We start from the raw sequence: 14937 nt of genomic DNA on the forward strand, positions 1-14937 counted from the left end.
GATAGAGGGGCGATTATTTAAAACTGAGATATGGAGAAATTTCTTTGTGGAATTTATTACCACAGGCAGTTGTGGAGGTCAGGTCGTTAGGTGTAGTTAAAGCAGAGCTTGATAGGTTCTTGACTGGACGTGGCATCAAAGATTATGAGAAGGAGGCTAGGGCATGGATCAACCATGATTGAATGGCAGAGCAGACTCAATTGGTCACAAATGGCTTAATTTCTGCTCCAATCTTATGGTCTGAGTTTCTGGAGGTGCAGGATAATTTTAAGTTTTTTAAAAATGAACAGAAGGCAACTAAAAAAAAATACATGGGGGGGGGGGAATGTGAACGTAATCTAGCCAATAATACAAAAGAGGATACCATGAGTTTTCAGATGTGTAATGAGTAAAAGAGAGGCAAAAGGAGACATTGGCTCACTGGAGAATGACACTGGAGATGTAGTGATATGGAGTAAAGAACTAGTCGATGAACTGAATTAGGTATTTTTCTTCAGTCTTACTGGAAAGCACTAGCAGTATGCCAGAGAGTTGGGGCAGAATTGAATGTATTACTACAGAGATAGTGTTCCTGGACTGGATGGACTGCACCCCAGAGTTTTGAAATGAGTTGTAGAGATAGTGGTGGCATTAGCAGTCATCTTGCATGAAATACTAGAATCAGGAACAGTTCTAGGAAGACTAGAAAATTGCATTCACTTTACTTTTAAAGTAGAGAGGTAGCAAAAGACAGGAAATTATAGGCTGCTTATTCTGACTTTGCTGGCTGGTAAGATTTTAGAGTTGATTATTAAGAATGGGGTTGCATAGTACTTGGAAACACACGATACAACAGGCTGAAATCAGTATGGTTTCCTTGAGGGGCGATCTTGACTGGAGTATAGGTGCATAGGTCCCTTTTTAGTGGAGGCATTGGTAGAGAAGGCAGCGAAGAGTGTTTTTGCAATGCTGCCCTTCAAACAGGGCATTGAATATAGAATTTGGGAGGTTATGTTGTGATTGTATAAGATATTGGTGAGGCTGCACTTGGAATATTGTTTGGTTGTGTTCACCCTGTTTTAAGAAGGATATGATCACATTGAAGCATGTAAAAAAAAAAAAAAAAAAAAAAAATCCTATGAGGATATTGACAAGACTATTGACCAAGGTGTATTGTCACTTTTGAAAGACATTGCAGGATTGGTTAACAGACAAGGGTAAAATATTTTATTGGTGACATCAGAGTTAACTGACTGTGAGGGAATAGGTTAAAGTGATAACATAGGTGCTCTTAGTGGCAGCACTGGCTGGCTGAGGCTAAATGACCACCATCTATGCCATAAGTGTAAAAGGTCTCTGCTACCATATCATTTTCTGTAAAGTCAGGTAAACAGAGAAATGTGGTTACCTTACCTGCAAGCAGGGTTACCTCTTAGGTGTCTAATTCAGTTGCATTCCATGTTCGGTCCACATAAAATCTGATTTGAGTCTTGTTGTTTTCCAGGAGTTTGCAGTTCCAGACTATCGTTCTCATCTTCAAGATTCACAGCTCTTACAGCAGCAGCAACATCAGCAACTCCGAAGACGGCCTTCCCTGCTTTCAGAGTTCCATCCATCTGACAGGTGTCTGATGTTTGGTATTTATACCTATTTATGGTAGTCGGTGAAAAGTATTTAATGTCATAAGAATAGCACTCAGAATAGGGGATGTGGCTGTTTAACCCTGCTCTGCCATTCTGTAAGATTATGATCATGATATTGTCGTCATCTAATGTTCCATTCTAATTTTCATTCCCTCAATTTTCCTTTAGTTCTTCATTCTGAATACCCAAAATCCTTCCTCCCTGCCTGCAGTCATTTGAGTAATCCTTTTGAACCCTCTCTAAAGCTTTTTCATTTTGCTTAAAGTATGGCATTGAGAACTGGAAACAATATTCCAGTTGTTGTGGATTTCATACATACAGCCATGCTGGAGGATGTGCTGATGATGAGTATTATTTGAATTGCACTTATTCAGGCAAGTTGTAAACTTTCCTATATAATTTTGATCTAGGCCTTGTAAACAGGCTTTGAGAAAGTAAAAGGTGAGTATTTCACTGCAGAATACCCGCCTCTTATAGAATTATACAGCTGTTTGGCCCAATTCTGCCATACCAATCATGACGTCTGTCTTTGTTCATGCCATTTACATGCATTAACCATGTATCTCTACTCCTTTCCTATCCAAGTGCCTGTCAATTGCCTATTAAATGTTGTCATTGTTTCTGTCTTTACTGCTTCAGTTGCATTTCATTCCATATAACCACCACCCTCTGCATGGAAAAACTTGTCCCCTTTCACTTTAAACCATTGCTCTTCATAATCTTATAAATATCTATATGGTCACCTCATAATAATCTCTTCACTAGTGAGTTACAAGACAAGATTGGATAGGCTGGGTAACAAACCAATCTTGTAACTGAAGCTTTCGATTCTAGGCCACATCCTTCCAGTAGTGTACCAACCAGAACAGCACACCGTTCTCTGTGGCATACAGTTGCAGCAGAACATTCCAGCCCTTGTACTCATTGCCTCAGCTTATGCATGAAAACATGGCAAATGTTTTCTTCACTACCTGTTTCACTATTTTCAGGGAGCTATATGAGCTTGCCCTCCACGGTGTCTCTGTGAATCAACACTCCAAAGATCTCTGCTGTTTACTGTGTATCTCCTGCTTGTTTTTGACATCCCAATATGTGTGACCTCACACTTCTCTGCATTAAATCCAGTTTGCCACTGCTCTGCCTTACTTGTCAATGATCCATGTCTCAGTATCTTTAGACTCCTTCATAGTCTACAACATACTAATTTTGTGTTGTAAGCAAACACTAATCAGGCCATCTACATTTTTATCTAAGACATTTCAAACAGCGAAGTCCCAGCATTGATCCTCGCAGTACATCAGTGTTGACAGAATTCCAGTCAGAAAAGAGTACAGTTGACATTTCGGGCTGAGACCCTTCGGGAAGACTGGAGGCAAAAAAGATGAGTAGAGGGGAGGGACAAACACAAGGTGATAAGTAAAGCAGGGAGGGGGAGGAGTGAAGTAAAGAGCTAGGAATTTGATTGGTGAAAGATACAGGGCTAGAGAAGGGGGAATCTAATAGGAGAGAACAGAGGGCCATGGAAGAAAGAAAAGGGGGGAGGAACACCAGAGAGAGTCAATGGGCAAGTAAGGAGATGAGGTGAGAGAGGGTAAAGGGGATGGGGAATGGTGAAAGAGTTAGGGGGCGGTACTCAGGAAATTGATGCTCATGCCATCAGGTTGGAGGCTAACCAGACGGAATATAGGTGTTGTCCTCTAACCTGACTGTGGCCTCATCGCAACAGTAGAAGAGGCCATGGATAGACATATGGGAATGGGAAGTGGAACTGAAATGGATGGCCACTGGGAGATCCCACCTTTTCTGGCGAATGGAGCACAGGTGTTCGCTGAAGTGGTCTGCCAATCTACGTCGGGTCTCACTGATCTACAGGAGGCCACACCAGCAGCACCGGACACAGTATATGACCCCAACAGACTCACAGGTGAAGTGTCACCTCACTTGGAAGGATTGTTTGGGGCTCTGAATGGTAGTGAGGGAGGAGGTGTATGGGCAGGTATAGCATTTGTCCGATGCTCCTGGTGTGGTCTCCTGTGTGTCAGTGAGACCCGACGTTGATCAGGAAACTACTTTCAAAGCGAACATAAATCCTTATCTATTTTTCCAATGATTTCTCAAGTACTAATGCATGACTATCCTGCTTCCCTTTTTAGAAACATAGAAAACCTACAGCACAATACAGCCCCTTCGGCCCACAAAGTTGTGCTGAACATGTCCCTACCTTAGAAATTACTAGGCTTACCCATAGCCCTCTATTTTTCTAAGCTCCATGTACCTATCCAAAAGTCCCTTAAAAGACCCTATTGTTTCTGCCTCCTCCACCGTTGCCGGCAGCCCATTCTACGCACTCACCACTCTCTACGGATCTGTCTTCACAAGGGAAGACACAAACAATCTCCCAGATATGATAGTGGCCAGAGGACCTAGGGTAACGGAGGAACTGAAGGAAATTCGCATTAGGCAGAAAATGGTGTTGGATAAACTGATGAGACTGAAGGGTGATGAATCCCCAGGGCCTGGTACTTAAGGAGGTGGCTCTAGAAATCGTGGACGCATTGGTAATCATTTTCCAATGTTCTTATAGATTCAGGATTAGTTCCTGTGGATTGGAGGGTAGCTAATCTTACCTCACTTATTAAGAAAGTATGAAGTATAAGTATAAGGAGGGAGAGAGAAAACAGGCAATTATAGACCAGTTAGTCTGAGATCAGTGGTGGGGAAGATGTTGGAGTCCATTATAAAAGATGAAATAGTGGCATATTTGGATAGCAGTAGCAGGATAGGTCCGAGTCAGCATGGATTTACGAAGGGGAAATCATGCTTGACTAATCTTCTGGAATTTTTTGAGGATGTAACTATGAAAATGGACATGGGAAAGCCAGTGAATGTAGTGTACCTGCACTTTCAGAAAGCCTTTGATAAGGTCCCACATAGGAGGTTAGTGGGCAAAATACACAGGTATTGGGGGTAGGGTACTGACATGGATAGAAAATTGTTTGGCAGACAGGAAACAAAGAGTAGGGATTAACGGGCCCTTTTCAGAATGGCAGGCGGTGACTAGTGGGGTACCGCAAGGCTCGGTGCTGGGACCGCAGCTATTTACAATATACATTAATGATTTAGATGAAGGGATTAAAAGTAACATTAGCAGATTTGCAGATGACACAAAGCTGGGTGGCAGTGCGAAATGTGAGGAGGATGTTATGAGAATGCAGGGTGACTTGGACAGGTTGGGTGAGTAGGCAGATGCATGGCAGATGCAGTTTAATGTGGATAAATGTGAGGCTATCCCCACTTTGGTGGCAAGAACAGGAAGGCAGATTACTATCTGAATGGTGTCAAGTTCAGCATCAGCTTCTTGGCCATGCATTAATCTGCCAAATCATCCTGTTTCTACCCTCACTGGCATGTTGCACAGGCAGCAATCCAGAAATTACTACCTGGGAGGTCCTGCTTCTCAGGTTGCTACCTAGCTCTCTAAATTCTCTTTTCAGGGCTTCTTTGTTCTTCCTTCCTATGTCATTGGTACCAATACTTACCAAAATATCTGGCTGCTCTCCCTCTCAAATGCTGCAGATGCAGTCCAAGACATCCTTGACTCTGGCACCAGGGAGGCAACATGCCATACATGTCCCATTTATGTCTACAGAATCTCTTGTTGTTCCCCTGATTATTGAGTCCCCTATCACTATCAGTACCCTCTTCTCCCTCCTTCCCTTCTGCACCATGGACATATGCTGAGTACTAGTAACCTTGTCTCTGTGGCATTCTCCTGGGAGGTCATTCCCCATAGAAGTATCCAAAACCGTATACTTATTATTTTGGGGAATGGCCACAGGGGTGTTCTGTGTTAGCTGCCTCTTCAGATTTCCATTTCTTTTGACAGGCACACAGCTACTCACCTCCTGTAACTTAGGGGTGACAACTTGCCTGTAACTCTGATTAATCCTCAATCTCCCGTACAAACTGAAGGTCGTTCAGCTGCTGCTCCAGATCCCTAGCACTGTCTTCAAGGAGCAACAGCCGGATGCACTTTGCACAGATGTAGTTTCCTGGGAGACACTGGGTCTCCCAGGACTCCAACATCCAGCATGGAGAGCACACAATAGCCATTTACCTCTCTAGGTACAGTAAGACAAGAAAAAATGGAACCTTAACAGAAGCTTACCCAGCGCCAACACCTGTTTTGAGCTGAAGCCTCCTTTGAGCTAAAGCCTGACACTCCTACTCTCACCATTGGCCTACATCCAACAATATCCCTTCTGTACTTTTAAACAATTGTTGCCGACGTGCAAGAATCCTCATCACTGGGCCTGCTCCTGCCACTGATTGGGCCGCCAGAAATAACATGATTCTTTTGCTTTTGTGACCCTGCTTCAAATATTGGTTCTTCTTGCCTTGAGGATAAGTAATTTTGTAATGAGTTTATTGTCACCTACTGGAATATAATGAAAAGCTTTTGTTTTGCATGCCACACAGGCAGATCATTCCATATACAAGTTCAGCAAGGTAGTACGGAAGGAAAACAAAACCATTGCAGAGCATAGTGTTACAGTGAGAGTGTACAGGAGCAAAAGTACAGGAAGCCATATGGAAGTTAGTGGGACTGGTATTCTTGAGTTGTAAAGAGGCTAGAGGAGTTGAGGCTTTTTTCCCTGGTGTGGAGGAGGCTGAGGGGTGATCTTATAGAGGTTTATAGAATGGGTAGGCATATCTAAAACTCGAGGGCACAAGATGAGTTGGACCACAAGTTGAGATAAGAGGGGAAAGGTTAAAGGTGGACCTGAGAACCATCATGTTCACACAAGTTGGTGGATAGATGGAATGAGCTGCCAGAGAAAGTGATGAAGCAACTGGTTATGTTTAAAATATGTTTGGGCAGATACAGGGTTGGTGAAGATCTAGAGCAGGGGTTCCCAACTTTTTTATGCCATGGAACCCTACCATTAAATAAAGGATCTGTGGACGTCAGGTTGGGATCCCGCTTGTCTAGAGGGGTATGGGGCCAAATGTGAGGAAGTGTGCCGAGGGGTTGTCCTATTTCCCTGCCATGTAAACTGTAAATTATTTAAGTATTTTTTCCCTAATATAAACATGTTCCAGAATATGAGAGCCTCCTTCAACTCTCCTGCTTCCTGCTAAATATTGATGTAAAAGATTCATTTAGGACCTCATTCATATCCCCTAGCTCAATACATAGTTACTCTGCTTCTAATACACTTCAAGGGTTTTGGGATGTTGCTCAACACCAGAAGACATAGGAGTAGAATTGGGGTATTCAGCCCATTGAGTTTGCTCTGCCGTTCCATCATAGATGATTTATTCAGCACCATTGTCCTGCCTGCTCCCTGTTTTGATGCCCTGACTAATCAAGACCTATCGGCCTCTGCCTCCACGGCCATCTGTGGCAATGAATTCCATAGATTCACTACTCTTTGGCTAAAGAAATTCCTCTTCATTTCTGTTCTAAATAGATGTCCCTTTATTTTGAGGCTGTGCCCTCTGGACCTGGACTATAATCCCACTATAGGGAACATCCTCTGCACATCACTCTGTCTAGGCCTTTCAATATTCACTAAGTTTCACTGAGGCCCCCCTTCCTCCACATAAGACAATTGTTCGTTGTCTACAGCTCCGTCTTCAATACTGTAATTCCAGGCAAACTCTTCTCCAAAGTCTAAACCCTAGGAGTCAGTGCCTCCCTCTGCAACTGGATTCTTGTCTTCCTGACCAGCAGGCTGTAATCAGTAAGGATGGGCAACAACACCTCCCATGATTATTTTAAACACTATGCTCCTCAAGGTTGCATCTTCAGTCCCATACTCTTGGGACACTCATGTGCTCTCTGTACACTCATGACTGTGTGGCTAGATTCTGCTCTAACTCCATCTGCAAGTTTGCAAATGATACCACTTGTGCGTTGTGTCTCAAATAACAATGAGTTGGAGTACAGGAAGGAGATAGAGAGCCTACTGGCATAGCGTCATGGCAACAACCTTTCCCTCAGTGTCAGCAAAACAAAAGAACTGGTCATCAACTTCAGGAAAGGGGGCAGTACACATACTGCTGTTTACATCAACAGTGTTGAGATTGAGAGCTTCAGGTTCCTAAGTGTGAACATCAGCAACAAGTCCTGCTCCAACCATATTAATATTGCAAACACCACTATGTCCTCAGGAGACTGAAGAAAATTGACATGACCCCATTGACCTTTACCAATCAGTCACAGGCAGAGCCATTGCCATACCAATCCATAATGCATCTGGATAGGATGCTCTCTGTGGTGCAGCAATAAAAAATTTGTCAGAGTCAAAGGGGAGACATTAAATTTCTTTAGCCTCCTGAAAAAGTGGAGGTGCTGGTGAGTTTTCTTACAGTTGTACCAGGGCAGGATATTGGTGAAGATCACTCCTAGCAACTGAAGTTCAACCCTCTTTCAATCAATGGACTTACCTGTTCTGTTTTCTAGACGGGCTGGACAATGAAGAGACAGGTTCATTTGGTAAAACAATTTGTTTTTCAGGCCTCAAGAAAGGAGAAGTGGCTATGAACAGTCTTACCATAGCGTGGCTGGGCAGCCTGATCACGATTCACTGGAAAGCAAACGTCCACGACTTGAACAGGTACCTGAACCCCACTTTCAGCGTGCTACAGTACTACCCCTAGTGCACCCTGTAGCAGAGGGCCTTCGAGCACCCACAGAGCTAAAGAAGGTAAGTGTTGGTTGTTAGAGTAGGCAGCACTATACACGGATTCATTTAAAAACCAAAAAGTTAATAGTATCTTCTGGCTTATGCATATACAACTGTGAGGAATAAGCTAAAGAATGAAAATAGCAGTTGACCCTTTGGCACCTAGAAAAAGATTTAAATAGAAGCCATTTAACGAAGTGTTTGGGTCCCTGCTTAGTATCTAACTTTTGTTTAGATGCATCTGAAGGACATTACCATTATTTGTCTCTTCAATGTATTGATGTCTGAATTCAACACAAAATTGTTATTCGATAGGTTGGTGGCAGCAAATGGTGTATAATAATCAACTCAGAGAATCATACAGCTTAAAAGTAGGCCCTTAGGCCTAATATGTCAATGCTGACCATCTGCACCTAACCCATTACCATTTCTGGATCTACAGTCAGTCTTACAGTATGGAAACAGGCCCTTTGGCCCAAGTTACTAGTCTGGCCGCATTTGGTGTATTGTCAGCAGTTTTGGGCCCCTTATCTCAGAAAGGATGTGTTGTCATTGGAGAGAGTCTGGAGGAGGTTCACAAGGATGATTCCGGGAATGAAGGGGTTAACATATGAGTTGCGTTTGGAAGCTTTGGGCCTGTACTCACTGGAATTTAGAAGAATGCGGGGGGGGGGGGTCTCATTGAAATCTCCCAAATGTTGAAAGGACTAAATAGGGTGGCGAGGATGTTTCTTATGGTGGGGGTATCGAGAACTAGAGGGCATAGCCTCGAAATTGAGGGGTGACCTTTTAGAACAGGTAAGGAGGAATTTTTTTAGCCAGGGAGTAATGAATCTGTGGAATGCTCTGCCACAGACTGTAGTGGAGGCCCCAAGTCCGTGGGTATATTTAAGGCTGAAGTTGATACAAACCTCATTTCCAGAAAAGTTGGGATATTTTCCAAAATGCAATAACAACAAAAATCTGTGATATGTTAATTCACGTGAACCTTTATTTAACTGACAAAAGTACAAAGAAAAGATTTTCAATAGTTTTACTGACCAACTTAATTGTATTTTGTAAACATACATAAATTTAGAATTTGATGGCTGCAACACACTCAACAAAAGTTGGGACAAAGGCATATTTACCATTGTGTTACATCACCTTTCCTTTTAATAACACTTTTTAATCGTTTTGGAACTGAGGATACTAATTGTAGTAGATTTGCAATTGGAAATTTTGTCCATTCTTGCTTGATATAAGACTTCAGCTGCTCACCAGTCCGTGGTCTCTGTTGTCTGATTCTCCTCTTCATGATGCGCCATATATTTTCAATAGGAGATGGATCTGGACGGGCAGCAGGCCAGTCAAGCACACGCACTCTGTGTCTACAAGGCCACGCTGTTGTAGCCCGTGCAGAATGTGGTCTGGCATTGTCCTGCTGAAATAAGCATGGACGTCCCGGGAAGAGACGTCGCCTTGATGGCAACATATGTCTCTCTAAAATCCTAATATACGCCTCAGAGTCAATAGTACCTTCAAATACATGCAACTCACCCATGCCGTGGGCACTGATGCACCCCCGTACCGTCACAGATGCTGGCTTTTGTACCTTTCGCTGATAACAATCTGGATGGTCGTTTTCATCTTTGGCACGGAGAACTCGACACCCGTTTTTTCCGAAAACTAGCTGAAATGTGGACTCATCTGACCACAGCACACGGTTCCATAGTCTTTCGGTCCATCTGAGATGAGCTCGGGCCCAGAGAACTCGCCGGCGTTTCTGCATAGAGTTGATGTATGGCTTCCTCCTTGAGTAATACAGTTTCAAGTTGCATTTCTGGATGCAGCGACGGAGTGTGTTGAGTGACAATGGTTTTCCGAAGTACTCCCGAGCCCAGGTGGCTATATTTGTCACAGTAGCATGATGGTTTCTTAGGCAGTGCCGCCTGAGGGCTTGAAGATCACGAGCATTCAACAGTGGTTTCCGACCTTGCCCTTTACGCACTGAGATGTCTCTAAATCTTTTCACAATATTATGTACTGTAGATGTTGAAAGACCTAAATTCTCTGCAATCTTGCGGTGAGAAATGTTCCGTTTGAACTGACTAACAATTCTCTCACGAATTTTGGCACAAAAGGGTGAGCCACGACCCATCCTTGCTTGCAAAGACTGAGCCTTTGATGGACGCTACTTTTATACCCAGTCATGATACCTCACCTGCTACCAATTAGCCTGCTTAATGTGGAGTCTTCCAAACCGGTGTTACTTGAATATTCTGTGCACTTTTCAATCTTATTTTAACTCTGTCCCAACTTTTGTTGAGTGTGTTACAGCCATCAAATTCTAAATTTGTGTATATTTACAAAATACAATTAAGTTGGTCAGTAAAACTATTGAAAATCTTTTTGTACTTTTGTCAGTTAAATAAAGGTTCATGTGAATTAACATATCACAGATTTTTGTTTTTATTGCATTTTGGAAAATATCCCAACTTTTCTGGAAATGGGATTTGTAGTTTCCTGATTGGTCAGGGCATCAAAGGATATGCAAGAAGGCAGGTGGGATCCGGGACTAGCCATGATGTAATGGTGGAGCAGACTCAAGGGGCCGAACGGCATAATTCTGCTCCTATGGAATTGCACCTGCTGACAAAGATGTCTGTTTGAACTCATCACACTTGCACGTGATTGGTCCATTTCCCTTGAGGTTTTCTCTATCCATGTACCTGCTCAAAAGTCTCTCAGTTGTTGTACTTACCTCTACAGTTGTACCTGCCTATACAGTTTTTTTTTCTGGCAGCTCGTTCCATATACCAACCACATATGAAAAAAAAATTGCCCCACAGATCTCTTTTAAATATTTTTCTTCGACTTAAATCTATGTCCTCGAGTTTTGGACTCCCCTATTCAGGGAGAAAGACTGACCATCCACCTTATCTTTGCCACTCATGATATTATATACCCTGTAAGATCACTTCTCGACATCCTGCAATCCAGGGGGGAATGTCCAAACCTGTGAGCCTCTCCTTGTATCTTGAGGGGGACAGAGCGGGAAGGATTAAAGGACGAGAGGTGACATTACTAGTCAGGGAAAATGTCATGGCAGTGCTCAGCCAGGGCAGACTGGAGAACTCATCTAGTGAGGCGTAATGGGTGGAACTGAGGAATGAGAAAGGTATGACCATATTAATGAGACTGTATTACGGACAATCCAACAGTCTAATGGATTTGGAGGAACTAATTTGTTGAGAGATCACAGACTGTTGCAAGAAGCATAAGATTTTTATAGTCAGTGATTTTAACTTCCCACATGTTAACTGGCACTTGCATATTGTAAAAGTACTAGGTGGGATAGAGTTTCTCAAATGTCTTCAGGAAAGTTTCTTTAATCAGTACATAAAGTCCCAATGAGAGAGTGTGTGGTACTTGATCTGCTATTAGAGAATGAGACAGGGCAGGTGACAGAGTTTGTGCAGGTGAACACTTTGCGTCCAGCAATCAAAATGCCATTAATTTCGAAATAAATTTGGAAAAAGATAGGTCTGGTCCATGGGTTGACATTCTAAATTGGAGAAAAGCTAATTTTCATTCAGAAAAGCAAGAGAACACTTAAAGAAATCAGTGCTAAAAGAAGGCATGAGGTTGCCTTAGGAAACAAGGTGAAGGAGAATCCTCAGGGGTTCTGCAGAAATGTTCAGAGCAAAGGGATTGCAAGGAGCAAAATCAGTCTTCTGGAAGATCAGAATGGTATCCATGCCTGGAGTCAAAACAGATAGTGGAGAAAATTAATCTTTTACATTTATATTTCCTCTGGAGACTAGCAGAGTCTATAGAAGTGAGGCAAAGCAGCATCGACTTCATGGACCCTACACATTACAGAGGAGGAGGTGTTTGCTGTCTTGAGGCAAATTAGGGTAGATAAATTTGCAAGACCTGACAAGGTGTTCCCCAGAACCTACGGGAGGGAAGTACAGAAACTGCCAGGGCCCTAGCAGAGATATTTAAATCATCCTTAGCAACAGGTGAGGTGTTGGAGGATTGGAGCAGAGCCAGTGTTGTTCCGCCGATTAAGAAAGGCTCTAAAAATAAACCAGGAAATTATAGGCCAGTGAGACTAACATCAGTAGTGGGAAAGTTATTGGAAGGTATATCTAGTTCCTTAGAATGAGTATTTGGATGGACATGGACTGATCTGGGAGAGTCAGCATAGCTTTGTGTGTTGTAGAGTTGTAGATTGTGTCTAACCAATCTTGTAGGATTTTTCGAGAAAATAGCAGGAAAGTTGATTAAGACAAGGAAGTTGTCTATATAGACTTTAGCAAGGGACTTGACAAGGTCCCACATGGGTGATTGATCAAGAAAGTTCAGTCGCTCGGCATTCAAGATGAGGTAGTAAATTGGATTAGGTAATTAGCTTTTTGGGAGAAGCCAGAGAACAGTAGTAGATGGTTGCCTCTCTGAATGCAGGCCTGTGACTAGAGATCTGCTGCAGGGATTGGTTCTGGGTCCATTGTTGTTTGTCAACTAATTCAGTGATCTGGATGATAATGTGGTTAACTGGATCAGCAAATCTGCTGATCAAGATTTGGGGTGTAGTGGACAGTGAGGAAGGCTATCATGGCTTGCAGTAGGATCTGGACCTGCTGGAAAAACGGTCTGGAAAATGGTAGATGGAATTTAATGCAAACAAGTATGAGATGTTGCACTTCGGTAGGACCAACCAGGGTAGGCCTTACACACTGAACGGTAGGGCACTGAAGGGTGTGGTCAAACAAAGGGGTCTGGGAATATAGGTAAATTCATTGAAAGCGGAGTTACAGGGAGATAGGGTTGTAAAGAAAGCTTTTGGCACATTGACCTTCATAAAACAAAGTATTGAGTACAGGAGATGAGATGCTATGTTGAAGTTGTATAAGATATTGGTGAGGCCTAATTTGCAGTACTGTACACAGGTTTAGTCGCCTACCCATAGGAACAATGAAGATAAAGTTAAAAGGGTTTCGTGAAAATTTGTAAGGGTGTTGCTGGGTTTGGAGGACCTGTGTAAAATGAAAAGATTGAATAGGTTAGGACTTACTTCCTTAGAACAGATTGAGAGGAGATTTGCCGGAGGTAGACAAAATTATAAGGGGTACAGATGGGGTAAATGCAAGCAGGCCTTTTCTGTTGAGGTTGGATGGGAGTGCAACTAGAGGTCGTGTTAAGGATGAAAGGTGAAAAGTCTAAGGGGAACATTCACTTTGAGGGTTGTGGGAATTTCGGATTGGTACGTGGGTGGTAGGCAGGTTGATGCAAGTAGGCAGTTTAAGTAGCTCAGCGTGGACTAGATGGGCCAAAGAGCCTGTGTTTGTGCTGCGCTTTTCTATGACTATGACTCAAGCCCCCTAGTCCCAGTAAGATTCCTTGTAAATCTTTATTGCATCCTTTTCAGCTAAAGGAGATACTTTTTATAGAAGGGTAATCAGAACCACACATAATACTCCAAATATGGTTTCAACATCAGCAGCTTACACAGTTGTAATATGTTATCCTGTCTTCTGTTGCCAGAGACCTAACTGATGAAGGAAAGCATGCCAAATGCCTTAAAAGTTCCTTATCTACCTTTGTCTCCACTTTCAGGGAATTGTGTACCTGTACCCCTGGGTATCTCTGCTTTATAAAACTGTAGGACCTTACTATTTATTGCTTACATCCTGCTTTGATTTAACTGACCAAATTTCCTTCCTGCTGGTTTCTTGTTTATCGTTATACATTTTAATAATCTATATACACAAAAAGGATTATGTTTGTGTTTCTCTTAGTAATCTGCACTGTCACACCTCGTATTTATCGATTGATAATTTGCACATTCAGCTAATTTGTTTGTTCTCACTCTTAAAGTTCACAGTTCAAAGTAAATTTATTATCAAAGTATGTAACATAGCACCTTGAGCTTCATTTTCTTGCAGGCATTCACAGTAGAATAAAGCAATAAATAGAATCACTGAAAAACTACGCAAGGACCGAAAGATTACCAATGTGCAAAAGATGACAAACAGTACAAACACAAAATAAATAAATGGATAATATTGAGAGCCTGAATTGTGGAGTGCTTGAAAATGAGTCCATAAGTTAAGATGATTTATGAAAGGAAGCTGGTGACTAATATCAAAGAAGATACTAAAAGATTTTTTTAAGTATATAAAAGGTAAAAGAGAGTTGAGGGTAGATAAAGGACCAATAGAGGATGACGCTGAAGATATTGTAATGAGAGATGCAGAGATGGCAGAGGAACTGAATACAAATTTTGCATCAGTCTTCACAGTGGAAGACATCTGCAGTATACCGGACATTCAAGAGTGTCAGGGAAGTGAAGTATGTGCATTGAAAATTATGACTGAGAAGGTGCTCAAGAAGCTCAATGGTCTGAGGCTGGATAAATCTCCTGGACCTGATGGAAGATACCCTCGGTTTCTGAAGAAAGTAGCTGGAGAGATTGCGGAGGCATTAACAGTAATCTTTCAAGAATCGATTGATTCTGGCATTGTACCGGATGACAGGAAAATTGCAAATGTTACTCCGCTATTTAAGAAGAGTGGGAGGCAGCAGAAAGGAAACTATAGACTTGTTAACCTGGGAAGTTGTTGGAATCGATTGTT

At 42.4% G+C, this 14937-nt stretch overlaps 1 protein-coding gene across 13 annotated transcripts in view; it reads left to right on the forward strand.

Annotated features, from left to right (window-relative positions):
• ncor1 (nuclear receptor corepressor 1) overlaps window positions 1-14937 on the forward strand; it is a 297718-nt gene that overhangs the window by 50058 nt on the left and 232723 nt on the right. For 12 of the 13 annotated variants that reach the window (XM_072243400.1, XM_072243412.1, XM_072243409.1 and 9 more), the window contains exons 3-4: window positions 1484-1602; window positions 8146-8335. In XM_072243400.1, coding sequence (XP_072099501.1) covers window positions 1484-1602; window positions 8146-8335 — 309 coding nt within the window. The remainder of the gene's footprint in view (window positions 1-1483; window positions 1603-8145; window positions 8336-14937) is intronic. The other variant, XM_072243410.1, reaches the window with a different exon arrangement.

The sequence above is a fragment of the Mobula birostris genome, chromosome 25, assembly GCF_030028105.1.
Source record: "Mobula birostris isolate sMobBir1 chromosome 25, sMobBir1.hap1, whole genome shotgun sequence".
Lineage (NCBI taxonomy): Eukaryota > Metazoa > Chordata > Chondrichthyes > Myliobatiformes > Myliobatidae > Mobula > Mobula birostris.